This window comes from Glandiceps talaboti, chromosome 3, assembly GCF_964340395.1.
Source record: "Glandiceps talaboti chromosome 3, keGlaTala1.1, whole genome shotgun sequence".
In the NCBI taxonomy this organism is placed as follows: domain Eukaryota; kingdom Metazoa; phylum Hemichordata; class Enteropneusta; family Spengelidae; genus Glandiceps; species Glandiceps talaboti.
The window spans coordinates 19,937,959-19,965,108 of NC_135551.1; the positions used below are offsets into that span (position 1 = coordinate 19,937,959).

Sequence of the window (27,150 nt, forward strand, 5' to 3'; positions counted from 1 at the left end):
ATATATAGAGCAGGTCTATAAAAAATTATTATTTATAACAAAAGTATGATTAGATAAGTTCCACTCAATCGTGCCCAAACTTTGTCTAGTTCCTGATGACCGTGTTCCAATTTATAAGTACGTTATCTTCACATGTTACTTTAATGTGTGAAGATAATGTAGTGTAAATCAGAACATGGTCGTCAGGAACGAGACTAGCCCAAACTGTAATGTTAACGGTACTACAAACAGAAAGTGACCAGTCCTGTATACATCTAAACAGCACTCCATATTAACAGAAAACAGTTCTGTCTGGAATTAGAACAGATAGATTCCAATCCTGTAATGTTGTAAATTATAAACATACAGGGACCAGTCTTGTATAATTATAATAAGTTTTCACAAAACTATGAACAGATAGAAACCGATATCTCCAATCTCATATAAGAAATATTAAAAAACAGATGGAACCATCCTGTCCAACAAACTAATGTTAAAAACGCAACAAGCAAATGCATATCAGTCGTGTCTACATTGTTTATTGATAAATTGATAAAATGTTTAGTGTACTAAATTATGTTGATATTACTGATTATAGTATTTCAAAAATATAGAACTACAAGTAGGCGTGCTATGCACATGAAGTATTCAAGTTTTCATAAATGTAGCAATATATGAAATGAATTCAAGGAAAGTAACACATGTAGGGTTTGATCCATATATCCTTGACACTCGCCAGCACTCTAACAAGCTGACAAGCTAACACCTCAAATAGTAGATTCCGTGTGTCGTCTTGATATGTATTTTTCTGTACCTCGGCAAGGGAGAAGCCAAACTCATTAAACTTTAGTTTTTCAACCTAAGGATCCAATGAATTCAAAAAGTAATATTATGTGTATGCATCTATCTATCTGTCTATCTATCTATCTATCTATCTATCTATCTATCTATCTATCTATCTATCTATCTATCTATCTATCTATCTATCTATCTATCTATCTATCTATCTATCTGTCTGTCTGTCTGTCTGTCTGTCTGTCTGTCTGTCTGTCTGTCTGTCTGTCTGTCTGTCTGTCTATCTATCTATCTATCTATCTATCTATCTATGTATCTATCTATCAATCAATCTATCTATCTATCTATCTATCTATCTATCTGTCTGTCTGTCTGTCTATCTATCTGTCTATCTGTCTATCTATCTATCTATCTATCTATCTATCTATCTATCTATCTGTCCATCTATCTATCTATCTATCTATCTATCTATCTATCTATCTATCTATCTATCTATCTATCTATCTATCTATCTATCTATCTATCTATCTATCTATCTATCAATCCTTATGGTTTGTTCTCTATTTTGTTATCTGTAGGAGGATGGGGACCATAATATGTCTGAGATTGAACTCAAAGATGTGACAAGAGAGGGACTTGAGAAAGCCGACCCATCACACTTTGAACTTCTTAAAGTTCTTGGACAAGGATCTTTTGGAAAGGTAGGTTGTTTGATACTTTTACTCATAAAGGTGGAATGAAAAAATTGATAACACTCGTATCAATTTTGCCTCTTCATACTATACAGTGAGTGACACTACATACGAAAAGTGCATCAAGGTATAGTAGTCTAGTGCTATCCGTGGCATCACATCTCAAGGCCTCTCTTTTATATCTAGCTCAATGAGGTTCCGAGATGAAATTCCAAATAAAATGAAGCTATCCACACAGTCATTAACATCATGTCTTTGTTAATCAATCACAGAATTCTACCCAATGATGAGTTAGACCTTATAAGGGGCAGTTACGCATGTCCAAATATGGTATATTTGTCAGATCAGGGTGCTACTTATAGCATTTATATACAAGTTGCTTACATCATTATAACAGTTAATGGTTTACTCATGGTTCATGATATCTCATTGAGCCAGATGAGGTCAGAGATGAATCGATAGTCTCTAGACTAAGTTACAGTGAAATAGCAAAGTATTGCTATTTCATTGATTTGAATTATCGATATGAAGGATACTTATCGGTCACTACATTTGATGTAGATCAGTGGTATACATACGTTAGTTTGGTAAGAGACATGTTGCTATGATGTATTGTATGTTAACTACAATACCATATGTATTCAGTCAAATGTACAAATGCAGTAATACATTGTAAAACTTAAATAGTTTTGTAAAACTGATAATCAGCATCATCAAAACATAAATTATAAAAGTAATAGTGATAAATAGATATAGAATGACGTATATATACGCAGCACAATATGACTACAGTCTGGACATGGTGCCATGTGCCATCAGATAAATGAGGTCACCTGCCCCACATAAAGGGTTGAGTGACTATTAACTGACCTGTCCATATAGTTTGATATTCAGGCAGTAGAGTACAGAAATCTAACCTGTAATGTGATAACCAGCATCTCAGCATGTGGTGCTAGTTTTTGAAGTAGAATAAAATGATGAAAACAAATATGATATGGCCAGGATAAAAAGTGTAAAGACAAGCTGTGTACTCAAGTCAAATTCTTATTAGTGGGTTTTGCTCCAATAGCCTGTTTACTGCTGTCACTGACCACACTCTGGTAACTGTGAGAAGAGAACCACACTATTACAGACAGTCAGTCTGCACTATAAACAGTTTAGGTGTTGCTTGTCACATCGCCAACTCAAGTCAATTCTTCATTTTGAAATTATTACAGATACCAGCAGTTTTATTAACGCATTTGATTTATGTGATCTGTTGTGTCAGAGGTGAACAAGGCTAGAGATGCTAGTCATAACCTCATGGTCTGGGTAATTCTTTTTTATATTCTAGTCAGTGGAGCGTGTGAAATTGGTTAAAACAATTTTCAGCATGTCTGTCAGGGGCGTTGAATTCTTTCAGTCTATCATATATTAAATACAATTCCTGCAACAGTTGAGTATGGTGAATTTCTCAAGTGCTCATGTCAGATTATCAGGGTGGTTCTGGTTCTTCTGTATAAATGCTATTATTGAATGAAATAGTTAATCCTCCTGAAATTTAACACTTATTCATTTGAAATTGTTTTCTGAATGCTAAACATGTCATACTTCAGTGAGTGTACCCACGACATCTGACTTTACAAATTTATATCAAATTGCATCATATAATGTATGAGTCATAGTAACAAGACTTTTATTTCCTGCAAATCAAAGAAACATATATTATTTCAGGAATCGTATCGTATTTTATTCTAATCAAGAACAAATCTAATGATTTTTGTATGTGTTCGTAATACTGCTTAATGCTCAAGAAAAATACATGACAATAACTTACCCAATTTTGTAAAAATGTGAAATGTCAAATAATTGTATTTCCTGCAATGGAAAGCACGTATCTTGTTTTCATCTCATTAAAATTTTGTGTAATGATTTGTGTGTGTGGACACAACATCGCATAAAAGAGCTTAAAGTAAACTTAAATAATAGACAGTCAACTAGTTCGGGAGGGTTATGTGCCAATAAACGAGGGGGCGTAGCTCCCGAGTTTGGGGACATATCCCTACCGAATGAGTTTTCTATCTTACTTATACTACGGCGTGATTGGCTCAAACGGATATATAGGTCACACCCCTAAAGAAAGAGTTTGTTATGGCTCCATATAACCGACCGAAATCAAGGCCTCTGATTGGCCAAGTTGGTCTAGCCGTAGTATAAAGAGAAATCTCAGTCAAAGTTTACATGTACTGTGCATGATAATATTGTAAAAAATAAATGGTCATCCTGAGAATTAGGTTCATAGCTGTGTTACATGGGGGTTGTAAAAAGTTAATTGGCCATGACATTAGGGAGAAGATTGGACAACACTATTGGGGATGATTGAAGAGACCATGAAAGTAATGTCAGATAAACGGTGAAGTCTTGAAATGTGGCTGGAATATTATCATCTCCTGAGTTGTAGTGCATTGACGAACGAAAAACATGTTTCATCACTGTCTTCAATTTTCATTATCTTTGTGCATGTCTGCTTTGGCCATACATATATTGAAAATTGCTCCTGATAGTATCGGTCTAGTAATGTGATTGTACATTACTGTAATCATTGTTTTTCTAGATTTGATACAAAAATTATAATCGCCATCCTGTATTCTGTAATCGCCATCCTTCGAAAACAAGATTTTAGTAGCTGTTATTGTAATATTGGCTGATAAGGTACTAAATGATGAAACCTGGATGACTTGTTTACATGCTTTGTGTAGACGTCATGTTTACGGCTCAGTGCATTCCCCAAGGTTTAGAACTAGCATCATTCAACCTTGGATCGGGTGTTATTTTGACCAGCAAGATGTATATTGTTGCTGATTGTTTATGAAGATAGCAATTTTAATCTTCTTCCTACCTGGGGGATTATTTGTTTACAAGCAAGTACGCAAAAAACTACAAATTCGGAGAGAAAAAAACAAGAAAGCAAATTGTGCAAATTCAGTGAAAAATGATCGTATCAACATTTTCTGTTGATTTTACGAATAAATCAGTGGCTACTATTGTCATAGTTTAGTGCTATCCTTTATTGACTCTTTCATATATATATGCATCCAGACTAGAGACCACGTTGGCTATTGTCATTACGTGCTGAGCATAAAAATTGATGCAACAGAATTAGCTAAAATGCATATTAAAGTATAGTTTGAAGGAATAGTTAGGACAGGTCTATAATTTCTGAAAGGTCCAGCTGTTGGTCCGCTTTAACCCACTACCTTCCACCCCCACCCCCCAGCAATGCCTGGATTTTTCAGGCTAGTCTATAGATAACAAGCAGGATTTACTGGAATGTTTATAATGTTGATCATAAAGTGAAAAATTTAGGTTGTAATACTGTCCAAATCAATAATGTAATCACAACCCACATGCTACTCAAGCGATTTATTCCCCATTATGATCCTTCATTCAGTTAGAAATAAATGAGTGACCTAAGGAGCCTTGTCACTATGAGTCAAAGATGAGCCGAGCTGTAATACAAAACTATTAGGTCACAACTGTTTTCTGGCTGAGTGATAATGTAAATATACCTCCTCAAGCATGAATTATGAAAAACAGGAAAAGTTTTTGTGATTTTGACCACCACAAAACCAAGGAAAGTTGTCATGATATTGAGCAACCTGGGTGTAATATTGTTAAAATGTGTTCAACCCGACGTGTGTGTGGTATAATGTGATATGAAGTTAGTTTCATCTCGAACAGACTTGCTGGTACTGGTCTTTAGTGACTAAGTTGTTTACACTGTGCATGCATGGTGAGCCACTGAGCCAGTAATGATATGATTGGTTATGTGTTCATTAAATGAGCCATCATATAGCATGTAATCTCATCGCACGGATATAAAATGTAGGAACATATACATGCATGATTATGTATCTCATTACACGGATCTGAAATGGTTGTATGTTCCTCATGTACGTAACTCCTGGTGTGTGTCCCATCGGTGGTATAAAAAATTACCATCTTTGTGGTCTGGTTGGTATAGGCTCATTAGATAAGACGTGCCCTTGACATTTAGTCCTACAAACTGTATTTTTGTTTTATCTAAAAAAAAATTTTTTGCTATAATTTTTTGTCAAATTTTGATTTAATTTTGGCCTAGAAAGGAAGTGCCCTTCATGTCTGAAATTATGCTATAAAGTATAAGTTTGGTCCAAATATTTGGAATACTAAAATAAACGATGAATGCAAGGTATTTACATGTCTTCATGTATTTCTCTTATTACCAAGGGAAGTTGCTAATCGGAAGACTACATACCGATTATGCATGGATACTATATATGTAAGAATTGCCAACTGGTTCACAATTCTGTCACTTGAGAACATTTTCATGTTTAAAAATGTACTGGTAGGCTGTGTACATTGCCAGCCCACCTCTGTGTTTTGCTGAAAAGAGAAGTTCCTGAGTATAGTAAGAGCAGAACAACAGATTTCTATATTCTTCTTAGGTCAAAGGTCAAAAGTATTAGGTCAGAGGTCATGAGTACTACATAAGTGCATTCCTAGTATCAGAGTTGAAAAGAATTCAGGACTCCAAAAACTGGATTATGTACATGTAGCCTGTCTACTGTCTGATTCTGTGACTTATTGATTTTATTATTATTAATATAGCAGTAAAAAAATTAGGCAAGTCTAGTGTAAGAAAATTACAGATTCAGCCAGTAGACAGACAATGCAGAACTGACAGCTGTATTCCAGTGACCTTGCCTACTTCAACAAAAATACATTAATTTGTATATCAAACACAAATCCTTGAATTCTTGAATGCTTTCCATTTCAAGTTAATTCTACCTGTAATCATTTTCAGTTGTACACAGGATCGGTAACATTCACCGCCAGACAAATATCATTTCTCTGTAATTAAAAAAAGATAATTAAATATATAAAATTTATTACATTACACGCAAAAGCCAGGAAATGAACATCGTTACTATAATACTAATCAGTCTGTTTTTAATTAGTAAAATATTGATTTTTAAAACGTTGTAATTTTCTTTTTCACAATTACCGGTAAGGTCAGAGTCACAATAAAACAAACCACCTAGTACAAGGTAAAACATCAATTTTTTAAAAACTTTATAATATACTTTTTTGACAATTAAGGTCATACATGTAGTTGCAACAAAAAGAAGTCACCAAGTACAAGGTCAAATTCTTGTTATTTCTATTGATGGTTAATTATGTAGGTTTAGTAAAAGTAGAGATTATGTCAGGGCCATGGTACATGTACAGTGTATATAGCTTTGTGTCATTTGATGTTTGCGTTTGTTTTGAATGAAAACATACATGTAGTAGCAGAGCTGGGTTGTAATAATTTGGGAGACATCATTTTATGACTGGTGAGAAACACCGACATGGGAGTTTCAAAACAGTTCTACTTACTTTATGTGAAAGAATCTGACAGGAATTCAAAGCTGTATCATGGTAGCTTTCATCATGATCATTTTTAAAACACTATCCGCATATATTACACTTTTTATTGGGCATGTCGATATACTACCTGTGTGTTGATATCGATGAATAAGCAAATGTTAGCAGAACCTTATCCCCCCCCCCCACACACACACACTCACACACACTCACATGCATGCACGTACGCATGTATGTGCGCGTGCACACACACACACACACACACACACACACACACACACACACACACACACACACACACACACACACACACACTACATTAGCATCCAGACTACCGACATGTTGTTATATTCATGAAAAGTCTGAAAGTCCAGGATAATCTAATTTAGTTATATAAACTATGTATCCGGTGAGAAGAAAAACACCGAGTTCAAATTAAATAGCTCACCACTTAAAGGAAATATTACAATAATACAAACCTTCACATTTGAGACTATATTCATTTGCTGTCGAAAGTGATGAAAATCATACCAGCTGTCACAAAGTATCATTGACTGTACTATTGTGAAGCACCTACAATTCAATTTAGGATTAAAATTTAGGTGTAACAAACACTTGTCTGACAGACTTATAGAAAAAGTTGGCCCCGAACGAAAAGAATAATTCTCTCTAATCCTTATGGCCTCGATGATAAAATAATGCTAGTGGCAAAAACTGGGAATGAATCTGAATCTGCCACCTTTAATTAGAGGTTCACTTTGATGAAATAAGGATTAACTAGTGGTGGGTGTGAAATACAGTTTTTCTGACGAAGCTTTCAAAAAAAGTTGATCCGGAATAAAAGAATAATCCTATATGATCATTATAAATCCACTGATAAGATAACACTAATGCAAGGCTTTCTATACCTCTCATCTCGTGCAGGTTGAAGTGATTTTAATTGTCAGCTTTAGTGGTGGTGAAAAATGATCAGGAACAAGAATTGTGCTAAATCTATTGTGTTCTTCCAATATCATATACAGAATTGAAAGTTTCGCAAATTCCACTACTTTGGGCATCTGACTTTAATAAAAGTAGAAGAAAGTGTAGCATAGATGTACAATGCATGGAGGTTGCCATGGTAACATGACAGTGACGTTATATCCAATTGATGGGCTCTCATCTCATTTCATTGCGGATGTTCATCTTGGTATTTACAGCGAGAGCAGAGTTCCTATTACTGCATTGTGTTACCAGAGTTTTTAGGTGCAATTACATACATATAGAACACAATGTTTCATGGCCAAATCCCCGGTTTGCAGAGGTGTTGTTTGTGTCAATAAATTAGAAGGCTAGACATTTGACCTTCAGGTTGTAAAAAAGTTATAAGAATCACCTAGGAAATGGTACTAAGGTGGACATAAAATACTTGCTATACTTTTAGTAAAATGACACTGAGATAGAACGTAGACACTTGAAGTTGTACAATTGAATACTGAACAAAAAAGATTGTGCTCTGAACCTGGTGGGAAAAAAAATCAACTTTATAATATTGCACTTATGTTGTAAAAGCTGACGACGACGACCTCTACAGTAATATTTTTTAGGTTTTTTTGATCGCTGAAAATGTCTAAAATACCAATAATGAGACATTGTACATGTTAATTAGAGGTTGTTTTTATCCATTTTTAAGTAGTAACAGGTTAAAGTCATTATTCATTTAGGACACGTTTTTAGGTACAGACTCAAAAACCTCTATTTTATTTTATTTTATTTTATTTTATTTTATTTTATTTTATTTTATTGTACCATATTATGTGTACTGCTGCACAAATGTGTTTATCCACAGGTGATTCAACATTGTTCAGGTGTGCAATATTATAAGTTAAGTCTTTATATCTAACCAAATATTTTCCACTCTATGCAGAATTCTACGACCGTCATATTTCAAGGAGTGGTACAAATGTAGATACCGTGCTCCAGTAGTCAAAACCAATCATTTTAAATCGTCTTTCGTCCCATCCGCTATCTCAGTTCTTAACAGCAACCATTGTCATTCTTTTAAATACCATGCTGTTGTTTTAGTATGCCTGTGTAATAATAAACATAATGTTCTCTTTTGTATTGCTTTTATTTTTGTTTTATCTGTGTGAACTGTCGTCTTAATTTCCCCTCATGGGATGAATAAAGTACTTTTGATTCTGCTTCACTTACATTTGTATTTGGCATGTTCCATGAAGTGGAAATGACTGCTTCTTTCTGGCTATACCAAGGGCAGCTTTAAAAAAAAATGATCTGTATATATGTAACATAATTCCAGACTTTATAATGTTTCTGATTTAATCTAACATGAATTCAGAAAGTACACATGTAGATAGGCTGTTGGCAATTCCTGTCAGAGATATTTGGGATCAACAGATCAGTCTGATCCTTAACCTAACCTTAACCTCTCATCTGGATTACATAAAAATACTTTCTTGTCTACCAGCTTGCTGTCGACATTTTACATTCAATTGTTATCATTGTCATCAATTTTATACTTCACCTATCGCAGATAAGCAGCGGGGCTTATATAGGAATTTGCTGCCCAAATTGTCACATCGGGGAAATCTGTTGCTATGGTAACCACCTATAAAACTGTACCTAAACCGTTGAAAATGTTTCAGTTGAGGTAGCTGACAAAAATATTATTACCCAAAGTGTCATATCAGGAATTTTCTTTGCCATGGTAGCCAAATTTCTAGTTTGAACGTTTGCTGTCATAGTAGCCTACAAGATTGTCTCTTTGGTTATGTGTAGTCGTGTCAAACTGATTTTGTCGTGGGAGAGACGAGCGTTAGATTAGGTTGGAAGTCGCATTGTAAGTAATCCCCCAGAGACAGACATTGGTGCCATCAGAATTATAACTGAAGTACTTTACATGCTAAATAACACAAAGCTTTAATTTGCTTTTCGGGGGGGGGGGGGGGGGGGGGGGGGGTAATTTTGCAACTCTGATCACGGGGAAATGACGACATAATACTGATGTAGTAACGTCTGTTTTCTTATGGATTTAATATGAAGTATATACTCAACTCGAGTCTGATATTGTTGCAGTTCATAAAATTAGATTGGATGTGAAACAAGTCAGCTGTTCCTGTTTGCAATCGATTGCGATTCTTTAGATTTCTTTACTGAGCTGTTCTGAAACCATAGTAAAGAGATTGCTTCCACTATGAATCATAGGATTTGAAGTGTATGACTACTGTACAATTTCCACAAAGAGTTATTAAACCATCATATGACAGTTTTGGTTTCCACAAAGTGTTTTCTAGTTTGATTTATATTGTAAACTTAGCATCAGTTTGTTTTGCCAGCGCACTCCAGATTTGATCATTTTCGTTTTTTTCAGTTTCATATAAAGAATTTCTCCGAACAAGAATTACTGGATTACAAGAGTTACCAAATCGTGAAATTTATTGTTCATATCATTATCACTGAAAACAGCAAATTTTGTAGCATTTCATATCGGCAAATTAAATGAGTGATTTGATGACAGAATTTTTGGGCATACCCAGAAATTTCATTGACATTTATAGTGAACTACGCCTACAGTCCAGTCACTGAGGATTTTGGCATTTGCCTATCACCCTTCCTGCCTAGCATTTTGCTGTCTTTTACATATATATGCTAATAATCATTTAAATTATGCAAATTGTGTTCCATATATGTATAATTGTATTCCATGTATGTACAATTGTATTCCATATATGTACATGTAATTTGAATCCACAAAGACAAATACTTGAGATTCATAGTCCATATACTTTCAATAAACTGTAATTTTTAGTTTTACTATAAATGTAATCAGACTTCTATTAAACACACCTGTCAATAAACTCAGTGCTGTAAATAAAAATTGAAAAAGTCACAAAAAACTGTGTCATAATTAAAAAAAACCTGCAAGTAATTGTGTAACTGATGGGAGTCGACTGCAGATGTTTTATTACACATTCTTTTAATGGTACATCCACTTATTTAGCTATTGAAGAGACACTTTACTATTGAAATTACAGAGCCACCTCTAGTATCATCTTTCTAGATTTCCGGTCGATTCTATTAATAAGTCGCTCTCTCTCTCTCTCTCTAGCTGAGTTATTGATGTTCAGTTGATGTAATAACATATGAAACGAAATGTAAAAGGATGTTGAGGTACGTCGTTGGTATCTTAGCAACTAATGTACACTAGTTCTCATCCTGTGTAAGCTTACTTTGCTTAAAGTGATGAGTTTTGTAATATTATACAAACTGACAAAAAGTGTCTACGTCTGTGGCGTATTTATAGACGCTGTCGTCTGACCATTTCAATAGTACCTACATTTTGTAAAGTATAGCACATACAATATTCTTTTTTCAAGGTGTATACTACATTGTGAAAAAAAGCATTTCAATTTTTTTTCCACTTTTATATCCACTGTACTTATCAAGTTCTTCAGATTAGGAGCCACGTCATCATTATCTCTCAGTTTTAGGTGCGAGGTGAGGAAGTTGGTAAATTGAATGAAGTTCTAGTAAAATTTACAGACAAATTGAGTTAGACAGTAACTGAATCGGATATTAGTGAAATTAATAAACACATAATTTACGTTGAATGGCGTTGAAATTGTTTGAGATCCATTCAGGAATAATTCTAGTTTTAATCATTTGTCTTGACCGGATCCGTTCTCTTTGATATGTTTTAGTTGTGTGACTATTAGAAAAACTCCACCCACCATTCCCCCTTCCCCCATTCCCCACCCCATCCCAGACAATTTGACCCTCATTTGGTTCATAACTGGGTCGGTCGTAAATGAAAAAATAATACATCTTAGTACAATACAAACATTTAGATTTAAAAAATGAATGTTTTTGGACTATTCCTTCATGGTATCAGATGAAAATATCTACTTGTTAAGCCAAAAGAAGGTTAGGAAACAAATCTCAAATTTTCACTGAGCATCATCAGGTGTACAGTATGTGTACACAGTGTGAGATATAAACAAACATTTTGGATTCACTTGAAAAGAAATTTAGACTGTGTGAGTAGAAACTTTCATTTGCTTCAAATTCATACCCAGGAAATATTTAATTCTCATGATATTTCTTATCATGCCATACATGAACATACAGTACATATATATTGAATGAGGTAATCATATTATTGTCTGCCTCCCAAGAAATGTAAACTTACACTTTCCGTATCACAACCCTTCTGTCATCGATTACACCTAGAAATCAGTCAGTCACTGGTTTTAATTAACCATGTCAACTGGGTGTCAAAGTATAAAAAAATAAAATAAGAAATCAGCCGAGCCATATATTTGGTAATTTTACACTCAGTGACTGTATAGTGTAGGGTAAATGATATAATATCACTGTGTCAACATGTACCTAGGATATAGTCGGCCATGTCAACTTGGTGCCAAAAAACATCAAAAAGTTCAGTCATGAGAGAAATATATTTATAATATTTATAATTGGTAATTTCACCCTATACATATACTGTATGATATAGCACTATGTCAATACTGAAGTGTGGCATCTAGAACATAGGACATAGTCAGCTAGCCATTTCAACCATGTCAGCTTGGTGTCAAAAACATCAGGAAGTGCATGCAGTCATTGGAGAAAGATATTTATAATTGGTAATTTTACCTGGTCTGTAAGATACAGACATTCATGTCATGCTATCCAGCCAGTACTGAAGCCTGATAGGGCTGAACAACACAAGCAGGTTACAGTATAAAATTTACCCAATACAATATGGTGGAATCATGATGGTGAATGGTTAGAGTGGCCGGCTTTGAATCTGCAGGTTGCAGGTTCAAGCCCTGTCACTGTCGTTGTTGATGGCAGAAGTCCTTGGGTAAGATTTGAACCACAAATGTGCCTCAGTCAACCCAGCTGTATAATTGGGGACCTGGTAGGATAGAGGCTACAATGTGAATGCTTTAACCCTATGTGCTTATAAAGGCTGCAATGGCTTGTATACTTGCCAGGCAGGAGGTTGAGGCTGTTGTGCCGCTATATATGTAGATCAAGGGGTAATAATTATTGTGTGTAAAGCACTTTGAGCACAGAGTGAGAAAGCACTCAATAAAAACCAACATTATTATTATTACTTACTATATATATAGTACTGTGTTAACACTGAAGTATGGGACCTGGTATCTAGTAATCAGTCGTTATAGAAACAGATCAACTTAGTGTCTAAAAAGTCAGAAATCTCGTCATGGGAGGTACTTGTATTCAGTAATTCTACACTACAGTATCAGGTATATAATAATACATGTATAGCACTATGTCAACTCATTAATTTTGGTAATGTCTCAGTTCATATCTCAGCTGCCCCTAGAGTCTACCATTTCATACTTCAGTTGTGTAGCAACCATTACATGACAAATATCCAGTCAGCAAACAATGTTATAACATTCACAAATTTCTTCTTCAGTCATGACATCATTACCAGATGACATTTACTTTGTGTGCTCAAGGTCAAAGGTGAAAGGTCACAGATTGACTAAGTTGACTTTTACTTATATGATGAATGGGTGCTTGAAAAAACATCCTGTTTATTGTGTGAGCGAGTTCGCCTCTTCAACATGTTCCTGCCCGAATAAATTCCTCTTTTTTTGTAATTTTTGGTAAATATAAAGTTTATTTTGGATTCGAATGAAAAAAAATGAACCGTTTATTTGAATTTATTAAAAAATCATAGTGCAAAAGTGATTTCTGTGAAAGAAATTCACAAAAGTTTAGTCGTTTGTTTGTCAACATCTGTACAAAAGTGAAGGGTTAAGGGGTCTACTCTTAGGCTGCCAAGCAATGGCTGCTGCTGTGCTAAACACATATACATCATACACAGCATCAGACAGTTGAAATGACACTTCTGATAAGGGTCATTTATATTTATTGTAGCTGAAAACCGGAAATCTTGAATTTTTGAAGGAGTGTAGTTTCATTATCAATTTGTCAAAGTACACTATATAAAAAGGAAATTAGTTCGGTTTTACTTCTCATATAACATTATAAATTATGGTGTAAGTATTTTTACTGTCGAAGTCTTCCTTTCATTGCCATCATGCTGTATTTATCAAATCTATCCATACCAGTCTCCTGACCTTTAACCCCTGCGTAGCCATATTGAAAATGTGATGAAGACTACATTTTTTTATTTGACAGAAAATTCTTACAAACTTGGTAATTTTAAAAGAAAAGAACTTTATAAATCAGTATGAAAAAATTCTATGATCTCAACCTAAAATAAAATCAACAAGAACAAAAATATTTTCAGAAATTTGATTTTAGTTGAAAAAATATTTGAGCGGGAAACATTTTTAAAGTGAAGACCTTTATCGTGATGTCCCATGTATGGTCTAGAAGTCTTGATGTTTGTATTCAGTACTTGATATTTTGACCAAAACAGACAATTCATGTTACCTGAAATAGAATTTTACTCCCTAGGCACGTCAGTGGTCGACATCAAGACTTCCGCTCCAAGCAAAACAAGTGTATTACTATAGCCGTACGTGCTCCATGTAAAACACCATGCACTACTATAGCCATACGTGAGAATAAGTTGACCTTCTTTTTTCTATTTTGACCCTCTAGCATGAGGTGAAATGCTAAGAATTATATGTGGTTGATATAACCCAGCTGTAGTTTTAGTTACATTTAAGTTGACCCTAAAAAACTTTTAGTCTCTCAGGGTTTACTTTGAAAAATAAAGAATAGTAGTTGGCCCTTCATGTTTTTTGCAAAAAAAAAAATGGCAGACTAGTATGATGAATTGAAATATGCCTACATCCAAGTCTTGTAAGCAGAGACATTGATAAATCTCATAAAAATCATTGTAAACTATTGGACGTCAAACTTAATGGGAATATTTGTAATTGTCTTGTCAAATGCTTCAAGTGATTTCCACTTAGATTCCATTCAAGTTATTAATTAAACTCTACTTTCTTCCTGTTCAGCAAAGTTTTTTGATGTAACATGCAGTCTGAAATTTATATTCATTTCTCATCAAAAAGACTGCACAGAACAGGTTTTGACATACAAACCGCAAAAACCTCAGATCAAAATCTCGGATTTAATTTTGACACACAGGTCCAAAATCTCAGATCCCAAATCTCTCGATATCTCCAGAAATCTCAGATTTAATTTTGACACAGATTCCTGAAATTTTCAATCAAATTTCGACAGATCCCAAAATCTCTGGTCAAATATTGACACACAAACTTCACCATCTCAGGATTTAATTTTGACACACAAACTCCAAAATCTGAGATTAAAGTTTGAATAACAAACTTTAGAATGGTTGGTAGACCTTTTATTGACACGAATATTTAAAATCTAAAATGGAATTTACATTTTTAAATAACTCAAGATGGAGTTCAACTATCAAGTTCTGTTGCCATGGAGATTTCAAGAGCAATGAAGGAATGTTACGTGTCAAGAGCAGCTGCATAAACCCTAGATGTAACTGAATGTTGGGTTCATGGAGAGTTCATGATAATATATAGGTGATATCTCATATGTCATATCATATATCAAATGTCATGTTTCATAAATTCATATTCTGTTGATAAGTAGTGAATGGTTATATCGATGTTTGTAACTTTTAATTCCTGGATTTCAGATTTAAAGCTGATCAAAATATATTCAGCTTGCAGTCTTTTCTTATCAAGGTCATGTGACACATATCAGTGTTGTAATGGAAACAGTTCACTGTAATGTCAAGATCAAAGAGTTAGAGATTGATTTAGCCAAGGGCAAGATTACAAGTTGAGAGATTTTCAGCAGTGATGATAACTCCCAAGGTCTGGATAGCCTCTCCATTGCATAGACCCCTGAATATAGTTTGATATTAAAAGGTCATTACAAAGTTGAACTTTGTTTCTTTTAATGAAATTATTAGACAGCCCACCCTGAAGACTAACAATTTCTGAACTGACTTAAAATATTCCTGAAAGCTAAAAAGACCAACAAAGACTTTGTTATAATGTAATAGAAGGTCAGAGGTCAGACAAGGTCACCTATTCAGGCAGCTGAAAACCAAAGGGGCATGTGAGGTCGTTCAAGGTCCTATTTGGTCATTCCTCCAAAAACACCAACATAATGGTATAGTATGTGGTTTTGGGTTACAACTGTACTAATCTCAGTAACAGGCTGGATAGTACAACTGGGTAAAGAGAAACGCTTGCTAGGCTGACCCACTCCATTTAGCCTGTTATGGAGACTAGGGCTAGCTGGGCGGTCTGTTTTTCATTGATTCAATGAATGTTGTGTCCTGCCAGTATTAACCATCAGACCCAACTTTTTAATTTATTAACGGAATTGAAACAAAGTAGTCAACACAGTTACATTTGTAAATACAGAAGTGAGTGTAATGTGGGGAGATGTGATACAGAGCTTAATGTCCTGTACAGGTTGTAACTTGTTGGATGTGTCGTATCACACACTGATTAGCCAGCTATACAGGCCATGAGAGTGCCTCTGCACAGTGTATCATACAGACTTTATGCACAGTAGACTGGAAGTGTAAGATAAGTGATTTCGTATCACTTATAGATTAGCTATAATTTTAGGCCACTAGAGTGCCCTGACATAGGGTATGATATCATATGGACTTTGTGTACAGTAGAGTGTGAGATATGTCATTTAGTATCACTTATTGGCCAGCTATTTAGGCCATGAGAGTGCCCCTGCACAGTGTATCATACAGACTTTATGCACAGTAGTTTTCTGGCTGTTATTGTGAGTAAGTCTAACTCTGGAAATGAATCAAGACAGAGGTTTCCTGCAAGCCACTGAACCTAGTCATAACTCACAGCAGGAGGGCAGTATAATCCGACCTTCTCTATGATGAGTAGTTGTGATACATTGGAACAGCAGCGTCTTTTATGAGGCTTATTTACACACCACTGAGTGTGCCATGACTTCATATAATCACAATGAAGTATTTGTAGTGCTATTACAATGTATGAAACAGTGCGAGTACTGACGAAATCCATGAAAATATAAAGTAAAAGGGAGACATAAGGATTGGGACAGAAAACCATCGACTTGACAAACCTCAGTGTATGTTATTTTGTGATTTTGTAAAATTAAGTGAAATCTGTTGAATAGTTTTCAAAATTATGTAAATAAAAGCAAATAGACTTTAATTTTCTACACCCCCCCCCCCCCCAGCCTCCTGGCCACAGCTGCCATTAATTTGTCCATGACTTAACATAAAAAAAAGCTACAAGGGGAAAATGTTGCTATAGGTTTAGTATACAAACAATACTGTGTATGTACAGCTGTGGGTACAGATAGAAGTACATTCAACTGATCTGTGTCAACTAAAATTGAACATTTCTGTGACTAAACAAAGGTAACCACACACTTTCAACAAATAAACAGAGAACTACATCAAGTCCAGATGCTGTACTTTTCAAGATCCTCAGATTTTTAATGAAATCCAAATTTTTTCCTGCAAATTTGAGTGATTTTGGAAATAGTGATGTAGTTTGAATATTTTCGTTTATCATCATTCATTTGACAGGAAAATGTGAAAAATATTTATTTATTTTTTTTCATTAATTTCTGATTTTTAGACTGAAGCAGCAACATTAACATGTTTTGAATGAAAAGTTTTCTTCCACAAACCTGTAAACGATGGTTTGACCTGAATTGAACAACTGTACATCCCACAACAGAAAATTACACAACAGAAAATTACACAACAGAAAATTACACAACAGAAAATTACACAACAGCACATTGACATACAAGTTGTGCCAACGGGTACACTCTCAAAATTGTATATTGACTGCCTGCTGACTTATAAATATAAAACTCTATACCCTGAAATAATAAATTTTCACTTGGAATTTATTTTCCCTGTTTTCATTGATGTTTTTTTAAATGCTGAAATAAAATATAGTTTGTATTCCTTATTACCATGCATAGATTCCTAAATCAGTGAAAATGTGGTCTAGTAAAAACGGACAATTTCTCTTTTCAGTGAAAAAGAGATCACCTTGAAAATATATTACAACATATAGTCTGAAGACTGACCTTCTCCTCATATTTCATAACTTTTAACTGCCACGGGTAGGGAGAGGTGTTATAGTAGTTAGCTTGGTATCACCAGCGGAAAGCTTAAAAGTGACTTCAATGTCAAGACTGATGATCTAGACAGTATGTGTGCAATACAAATTCATTATTCAACAAGATTGTCCAGTATATTTATGTCTTTGACTTAATTTAAGCTCTTTTCTAAAAAAAAAAAAAAAAAAAAAATTCTGACAAATGTAGGGTATATGTCCATGCAGTACAGATGATACAAATGTGTATACTAGGGAGTGTAACTTATTCCAAACCCTAACCACACCCTAACACTAACTCCCTAGCTTGAATATTAATGTTTACCTTTTGAACAGTTGGCGCAGTTTTAGAGTCTCTACGAAATAAATCAGGATTATGTTAGGGGGACTAACTCTATTCTTATCCCAAACCCTAACCTCCTAGAATACAAATAAGTATCTTGTATTTTCGGCCCACTGTTCTACCATTCTTACCGTCAGTTTCTTGTCAACCATGTTGAAATGTCGGTTTTGTATCCAAACGTTAAACTGTCGTCAAATAGAGTGATTGACAAAGGTACCAGGTGTGAGTTCACCAATTAGATTAAGTATTTTATATACTAGTAGTCTGCGTAGAATAGTGAGATGTTGAATTCAGTATGTTTAGATACAGCCAAATCTCATCAGAGAGTAGATTGTGTTGTCTCCGTAGGTTGGTAATCACACTCAGTTTGAACTGAATCAAGAAACATTCGCTGAATTAGATTAAGTCTGTTGTCATATGCTGTCATCTTCATTTTCAACCAGTCTGGTCAGGGCTAATTGAATCTTTTAGTGCTGTAAATGAAAGTCAATTTGAATGAAAACAACTCGAAATTGAATAGAAGTCCTAAGACTGTTTTAAAATTACATTAGTAGGTAATTCTGATTCTAAGAATGAATGGAAACATGAGTGGGTCTGTATATCATTTAGACAAAAAAAATTTAAATGCAGCAAAAAAATCACCCCCAAGTAACTTATAAACCTAGCTTATGTATGTGCCTTTAATATCTGTGCCCATTTACTTGTGTGTTTCATTTAGTTTGGGCTACAAATTAGACTGTGTACACACAAGATATTGGGTTCAGTGTTTTCCATTGTGGTACTCTTAACATACCTAAGGCCAAAAAAACAAGAATTATTTCTGGTCAGGACAGGTTGTCTAAAAAAAATAGTGCGACGAAATGATTTTTTTTTTTTTAATTCTCAACAAACCTGTCACTCAATCTACTACTCATGGCAGTCACTGTTGGAAGGTAGGGAAGGTTATTTTTGTGTTTCCACACAGATCTGCAGACTGCATGGGCTGTTGGACACACATAAAAGACTGACATAGGCCAGGGGTACTTAATTGATGTGGGCGCTGACAAGAAACAATTCTTTTTCTCTTCTTGTTTTGGCCTAACCTTATACATATTACTGTCACCTTCATTCTATATGGCTTACAAAACAGACTAGGGTACGCAGTGAAAATTGTTCTCAAGTTTTCCCAGGATTGTATCTGATGGTACACAGCATCAGTGAAATCCATACTCTCACAAACCCTATTTGATACTTCCAGTCAAGATTTATGAGTTGTTGTTTTCTGTTCATACGTGTATCATTCCAATCTTGTCCATAGGATGACAAAATTAAATTTCAGCAACAAGAACAGATTTGAAAACGTGGATTTTTCACTTAGCAGTGATTGTAAATGGTATTGTTTCTAGACCAGATTGATATATTAGTATATGACATGTGATTGTGACCTTTGACCTTGTATTTCACAATCGCTGTGTTCAGTTAAAGACTACAGTGAAAGGTGAAGTGTTCCATCACACCCAACAATTACAAATAAATGTCAGAAAATAAAAGAAGTGATGTTGTGATGAAGTACTTTGTGCTAAGATTCATTGAGTGTAGTTTATCTTAAGGGGTACGTTATTTCATCACATAGTCAATGAACTGTGTTCTGCTTTGTAGTCATACCTTGGGAGTCGTTTATATCACCATTTCAAAAGAAAGATCGATAGTGGGACAGGTTTTTGTCTCCTGAGGGGGTAGTTCAGATATGGTGATATGAATGCAATTTTGTAGATGATAGTCTGTGCATGTGTTTGACGAAAACTGTCTTCAGGGTGATTTTTTTGATGAAGCTGGTCCCAAGTTAACGTGGAAGGGGACGAAAGTGTATGGTTGATTTTTATCGTGGCTGCATTCTTATGCTGAGGGGATCTAGAAAAGTCATTTTCACCAATCATGTCTCTTTCAAACAAGGTGTAAAGATTGTTAAATCTGCCTTGAGAGATCTGTTGTATGCTAGGATTAGAGACCTCATGGGATGTATAAACAAAGTTAGTAGATTCACATCTCTTGAAATATTTACATATATATACTCTTTTCCTACAGATGAGATGGAAACAAAGAATTTCAAACAAAATACTAAACTGGGGAATTTCTATTTTATTTTTGCAGGTCTTTTTAGTCCGAAAAATCCGTGGAAATGATGGTGGAACACTATATGCCATGAAAGTATTAAAAAAGGCCACCTTGAAAGGTAAAAATATACAACATTTCTTAGAGTTGAAATCTTTGACATTCCGTAGGTTATACTGAAGTTCATTAGAAAAGCAAGGTGCATCTGTCTGAAACTGTCTGAAGGTTGCAAGTAAGCAATTGCGCCCTCAGTGGCCATGTTGTAAATACTTTTGTTTGATGTCATCTTTGTTTTGTTGTCAAATGGCTATGATAGATACGTCTAAGAAGTGTATTTGGGTTCACAACACATTAAGCGGTTTATCTATTTGTTCATTTTGTCATTAATGTTATTTTCTTTTCTATTTTCTTACCCCAGTACGAGACAGGGTGAGAACAAAAATGGAAAGAGACATTCTTGTTGAAGTAAATCATCCATTCATTGTAAAAATGCAGTATGGTAAGTTTACTATTATATTTATTTCATTTCAGTTTTGAGTTTTCAGATTGCATATTTATTTTGGATTATTAATTTATGAAACACATTTTATCATGACATCGCACTTGAAAAATCAATGTGAAACAACATAGACCAAGTCTGTGTTTTTGTAATTCGATATGTTTCAAAAAGCTAAAAAAAAATGTGTATGAAAAAGAATGTATGATAATCTACTGATGATGACTTATGTACATTAGCCTGCAAGTAAAATTTCATCTATACCAGGGTTCATCAAACTTTCTGTTCTCATTATTTTACTACCAGCTCCAACTCTTGGTCATATATTGTTAGAATTGTTTGGCAACAATTTGTATGTTCAAGTTATGAATAGTATATTATAAATACCTGTACAGGGTTTAACAATGTCTATATTACTTCTATTTGTACAGCTTTTCAGACAGAAGGTAAACTGTATCTTATATTAGACTTCTTACGTGGTGGAGATCTCTTCACAAGGCTTTCCAAGGAGGTGAGTATATCACTTGAAGTTTCTCCGTCTTTCCTCTCCTCCTTCACCCTCTCCACTCCATTCTCTTTACCCATTCTCACTCTCAGGTACCCAGATGTTTTTACTATATCGTTATCCCCCCCCCCCCTTTCCATTGGACACAGCAAGGAGGGGGCTATAGGAATGAGCCATGTCTGTCTGTCTGTCTGTCTGTCTGTCTGTCTGTCTGTCTGTCTGTCTGTCTGTGGATAGCCTTATTTCTGACACCCTTTACCAAATTTTAACTAAACTGACTCAAATTTAAATGTGCGTAGTCTTGGGTAGTAACTCATGACCAAGTTTAATATTTAATATTTGCATAAATACTTCAGCAGACTAAATGTAACTACGTTGAAATTAAATAATGTGTTCTGCAAATATAATTCTCTTGATGCTTCAACTCAAAACTTCTATTTTTTTCATCCAGGTGATGTTCACAGAAGAAGACGTTAAGTTTTATCTTGCAGAATTAGCCTTGGCATTAGATCATTTACATAGTCTTGGAATAATCTACCGAGACCTTAAACCAGAAAAGTAAGTATAAACATAGTCTAGGAAAACATTCCTGTTAGCAGATTTGTACACATATAGTGTACTCCTATAAAGCAGTGCCCAGGAGAGTGGTGCATTCACCCATTAAATTGTGCCCCCTAGAGTTGATCTGACCAAATGGTATAGCGCCCTCTGGTGTTGCACAATGAATAGTAAATCTTCTCAGCTTATCTCTTGTCTGAAAGATTTATGGTTGCGTAGAAATTGTACAATTTCTACACAACAATGAATCTCCCCGTTGACTGTCCAATCATACTTAGTTTTTAGCATATTTTCAAACCGAAGCCTCGCCAATACAACAAGAAATCCGATAGAGTAACATAACATTTCAATCTTTGTAAATTTTCACTAACAGACTCTCTCTCTCTCTCTCTCTGTACCTACAGTATACTTTTAGATACAACAGGCCATATCAACTTGACAGACTTTGGTCTAAGCAAAGAAGCAATCTTGGAAGACAAGAAAACATACTCATTTTGTGGCACCGTAGAATATATGGCGCCTGAAGTGGTCAATAGACGTGGTCACACAACGGCAGCTGATTGGTGGTCTTTTGGCGTTCTCATGGTGAGTTACACCGTGTTGAATCACTTTCACCATTTCAGTATGTTATATGCTCTACCATGCTTTACTAAGACATGTTGTTATGGACTAAAGCTTGGTATTGTTTCGGTGAGCTTGTTGCTCAATATTTGTAAGATAGTGCATATTTTTATTGTGACTTTTTCATGATTTTCAAGATTTGAACATTTTACAGTGATGACTCCAAGTGCAGATCTATACAAGCACAACCCTTAATAATTCTATTCCGTTTCCTATTATCTTTCCAGTTTGAAATGTTAACAGGAACATTACCATTCCAAGGTCAACACAGAAAAGAAACGATGACAATGATTTTGAAGTGAGTAGTGAATCATTTATTTCTTTATTTTGAAGTGGGTAGGCCAGGGCATAGTAAAAAAAAAATGGAAAATTCCAGACCCTGTAGTGTATCAGTCATCCCTTTATTTTGTACAAATTCAAAGATGGATGTACCCTTACATATAGTGAATCCAGTAAAGTCAGAGGTTTACCTAAACACATAACTAACAACCTCAACATCTAATGTCACAGTCTCTTTCACTTCATGTGGTTATTCAAGCTACAATTTCATAAATAGTCTGTACAAGTACACAGACTTGGATTCACAATGATATACTAAGTCCACTGTTTGTCCTACAAAAGTAATATCTTGTATTTGTCAAGAAATATGCAACATCGGTATAGAAATTGAAAGTGTTTAAAACAAAGACCCCCTGGTAGAAAGAGTATTAATCCTATTACTACCAGGGGATATTTGTTTGTAAACTAAAACTACAAGTTGGGAGAAAGAGGATTCACTTTTGACATAAAAATGAAGAATTTCAAAATCAAAGAAAACAGAAAAATAGGGAGTTCTTCTCTTAACATTCAGATGGTTAACACACACTGAACATTGTTTAACTTTTTTTTCACAGAGCCAAACTCGGGATGCCTCAGTTTCTGAGTCCCGAAGCACAGAGTTTACTAAGGCAACTATTCAAGAGGAATCCAGCCAATAGATTGGGTGCTGGACCCAATGGTGTGGATGATATCAAGAAACATACATTCTTTAAAACTATTGACTGGGAGGTGAGTAATACTAATGCATTTGATGTAGTGTAAGTTATATAGAGGAACCATTGTTAACTGTATGGACAAGTCAGTGTGAACTATCCATAACCCCCACCTACATAACAACATGGAACAGTCCTGGTAATGTTTTACAAAAGGGTCGGGTCACTCCATTTGATGAAAGAGGTATTTAGAAATATATAGAATTTGAGCTCTTTGACAATACATGGACGAGAGCTCATAAATGCCACTGCTACAAATCATGTCAACTTGCCACGATCTTACTATCGCAAGCTTTCCATAGTGTGACGTCAACAAGGCAATGTATAGACTATATTTGAGATTTGACCTGAAGATTTATCACATGGGATTTGCTGGTTTTAATCAGACTTATTTACCAAAATTATTGTTGAATATATTTGGAACCAGTCTTGACGGTTTTTTCATTTGTTAACCAGTAATATTCAAGTATCTAACTGAAATTTGTTTCTTTTACAGAAACTATTGAAAAAAGAAATATCTCCACCATTCAAACCAGCATGTGGCAAAGAGGACGCTTTCTACTTTGATACAGAATTTACTTCAAAAACACCCAGGGGTAAGTTATCATTAAGATTTGAACTTTTCAGCATTACTGTGACATTTGTGTATCTCCAGTGTTGTCTGTCATCTTTAACCAGTTCAAACCAGCTGAGACCAGTTTTTGTCAGACATGTCTAGAAATGAGGCACCAATTTTCATCTAGTCAAAACTGGTTGAAACCAGTTTTAGCTAGATCTTGATGCTCATAGATCAAAAGACTACTTTCATGTTCTGAAAAAAAACACCATTTCCATAGAATGATGAAAATGTAAGAATATTTTGTTTTTTCTTGTTACAGATTCACCTGGTATTCCAGCTAGTGCAGGTGCTCATCAACTTTTTAGAGGTTTCAGTTTTGTGGCTCCTCCCTTCCTTAATGAGGAGAAAGAACACACTGAAACCAGTGTCAATCCCCCCAAGGTAGGGTACCGTTTATTCTCTAAGACTATAAAGCTTTAGCAATTACAGTTTTGCAAACCTGAAAAGAAATCTCTTCATTCATTATTCGAGTGTGATTCACATTTCAATATTTTGCTGTAAAATAAAGATCACATTTAGCAGTTTTTTGACAGCACTTTTTAAGTATTTAAGAATAACAGCTATTACATATGTACCAGAGATTACTTGCACAGGCACATGCTTGTTAGTGGTATTTGTACTGCATGTGATACTAAAAACATTATCAAAAACCTGCATGCAAATGAGGTGTAAATGAGTGCATTATCGTTTGTTGTACACAAAAGCGAAAAATTAAAATTTAAAAATTTTAGTGTTTTGGATAAACATATGCAATAGTTACAGAACCCCAATCTGTGTGAGTGCCACCACGGGTACTCCAGGTATTTGCACTCATGCTTGCAGTGTTTTCTGCTGTACTGTCACTTGCTATGCTCATGAAAATATGGCCACAACAAATCCCCAAATACGTCATACGTGCACTTGCATATCATGGAGTTCTATTATCATATATTAACCCCTGAGTTTTTTTATTTGACTTTCTTCTCTCCAGGTTGTACCCCAGGGCAAAAGAACAACAACATTCCATAGTGAATATGAAATTAAAGAGGTAAGTTATGTGTTTATGTCAGTTGATAAATATTTATATTATTAAACCCCAATTTGAGTCCCACAGTCTGGAATTACTTCTATCTCATCAGTAGACTCCTTATGTGAAAAACTTCACATGACATGATGTCAGTTACCCAGACTCTCACCACTGGGGGAAAACAAGATTCCAACTACTATACCCTACCATGCCAGAAGTCACGGGGTGTGCCTTTCTTCCAAGTCATGAAAAATTTTATTCATTTTTATTAAGATGTATCACTGACTTGAGAAGTGATATCCTGTTGTGAAGGTACCTAAGCCATTCAGCCTGCAATGCTGGACATGCAGTATTCCCCAGCATGCACTGCTCTGGGAGATATATCTGGCATGGGGTAGTTGGAATGTCATTTCCCCTGACTCTCTAATCTGGGTAGTCTCATAGAAGAGCACCCCCAGTGGTGAGAGTCATTTGTCAGTATTGGTGGTGCACTACAAAATAGAAGTTTAGTCCCCTTGAGTTAATAAATATATTGTTTTGTGACAGTATCACCGATAAAATCTCAAGTTATCAGTGGAACCATACGGATGAAATGGGATCATTCTTATGCACACGACCAACTTTTTATACAAATCTACCAGACAACTGTTTTCACATCCAAATGTTAATCCTAATCTACCATGTGGATTATATATCTACAGTTTCTCTAATCTTTTCTGTTTATTTATTTGTTTGACAGGAAATAGGAGTAGGGTCGTACTCTGTATGCAAAAAGTGTGTTCATAAAACTAATGGACACACATATGCAGTCAAAATTATAGACAAAAGTAAAAAAGATGTCCAGGAAGAAGTTGAAATACTCCTTCGATATCAAAACTATCCCAATATTATAAAACTACGAGATGTAAGTATGTTTTTTTGTTTTTTTTTGAATTTTCACTATTTTTTCTATGTTTTCACAAACTTATCACGGCTTAACTTGCAACGATATTAAATTTTTAGGGGATACAAGTTTCGGAGAACAATATGAACTTGATGAATATTCTGCAGTTCTTCAGAACATGTTATTTGAAATTTGAATACATGAGATATACTGATTATACTGCCATCTAGTGGTCAGCTGTAACTATGGCATTTGTCATTCTGATGAGGTTCGTCAACCAAGACAGATCAAAAGCTAGTGCAATGCTAAAATACTTTGAACTGCCTGTGTGCTGTAACTGTGTAAATCATTTGATCTACAAAAGCTGATGAACATTTTCGGTCAAGAAAAATGCTCACTCATGTATAACTAATTATGTAAAATGAAATCTGTGATGTCATTCTCTTGTGGTGACAATAGTTTTTGTGTTTGCATCTCTCAACTTGGGCAACTGAAATGGAAATAATGTCAAAAACAAACAAACTGATAAGTGGTCTGTAAAATTGTATTGTGTCATATTATTATCTAAGTTATTAGCTACTGGTATCAAAAGAAAGACAAATGCAAAGTACATGATTGAAAAGAAAAAAAAAGGAGCTTTTGAGTTTTGTTGACTTTGAGAGTTTTGACGCTATATTGACTTGTTTTGATAGGTATATGATGATGGAAGTCGTATATACCTTGTGACAGACCTTATGAAAGGTGGTGAACTACTTGACAAAATACTTAGAGAGAAGTCACTGTCTGAAAGGGATGCATGTGCAACAATGCAGACAATAACAAGAACAGTGGACTACCTACATCAACAAGGGGTAAGTCAGAAGTAGTTTTAAATATGTGTCTGTCAGTCTGTGTGTCTGTCAGTGTCTTGTATGCTTGCGTGTCTGTCTGTCTGTCTGTCTGTCTGTCTGTCGGTGTCTTGTATGCGTGCGTGTGTGTCTCTGTCGGTGTCTTGTATGCTTGTGTGTTTGTGTATGTATGCATGTATGTATGTATGTATGTATGTATGTATGTATG

The 27,150-nt window shown here is 34.9% G+C and overlaps 1 protein-coding gene across 2 annotated transcripts in view; it reads left to right on the forward strand.

Moving 5' to 3' along the window:
• The window catches only part of LOC144432795 (ribosomal protein S6 kinase alpha-3-like), a 76,815-nt gene that overhangs the window by 42,919 nt on the left and 6,746 nt on the right, over nucleotides 1-27,150 (forward strand). For both annotated transcript variants that reach the window (XM_078121074.1, XM_078121075.1), the window contains 13 exons: nucleotides 1,353-1,475; nucleotides 20,415-20,496; nucleotides 20,794-20,874; nucleotides 21,303-21,382; nucleotides 21,828-21,934; nucleotides 22,339-22,519; nucleotides 22,783-22,853; nucleotides 23,449-23,602; nucleotides 24,083-24,182; nucleotides 24,465-24,586; nucleotides 25,176-25,232; nucleotides 25,951-26,115; nucleotides 26,787-26,945. In XM_078121074.1, the coding sequence (XP_077977200.1) occupies nucleotides 1,353-1,475; nucleotides 20,415-20,496; nucleotides 20,794-20,874; nucleotides 21,303-21,382; nucleotides 21,828-21,934; nucleotides 22,339-22,519; nucleotides 22,783-22,853; nucleotides 23,449-23,602; nucleotides 24,083-24,182; nucleotides 24,465-24,586; nucleotides 25,176-25,232; nucleotides 25,951-26,115; nucleotides 26,787-26,945 (1,482 nt within the window). The remainder of the gene's footprint in view (nucleotides 1-1,352; nucleotides 1,476-20,414; nucleotides 20,497-20,793; nucleotides 20,875-21,302; nucleotides 21,383-21,827; nucleotides 21,935-22,338; nucleotides 22,520-22,782; nucleotides 22,854-23,448; nucleotides 23,603-24,082; nucleotides 24,183-24,464; nucleotides 24,587-25,175; nucleotides 25,233-25,950; nucleotides 26,116-26,786; nucleotides 26,946-27,150) is intronic.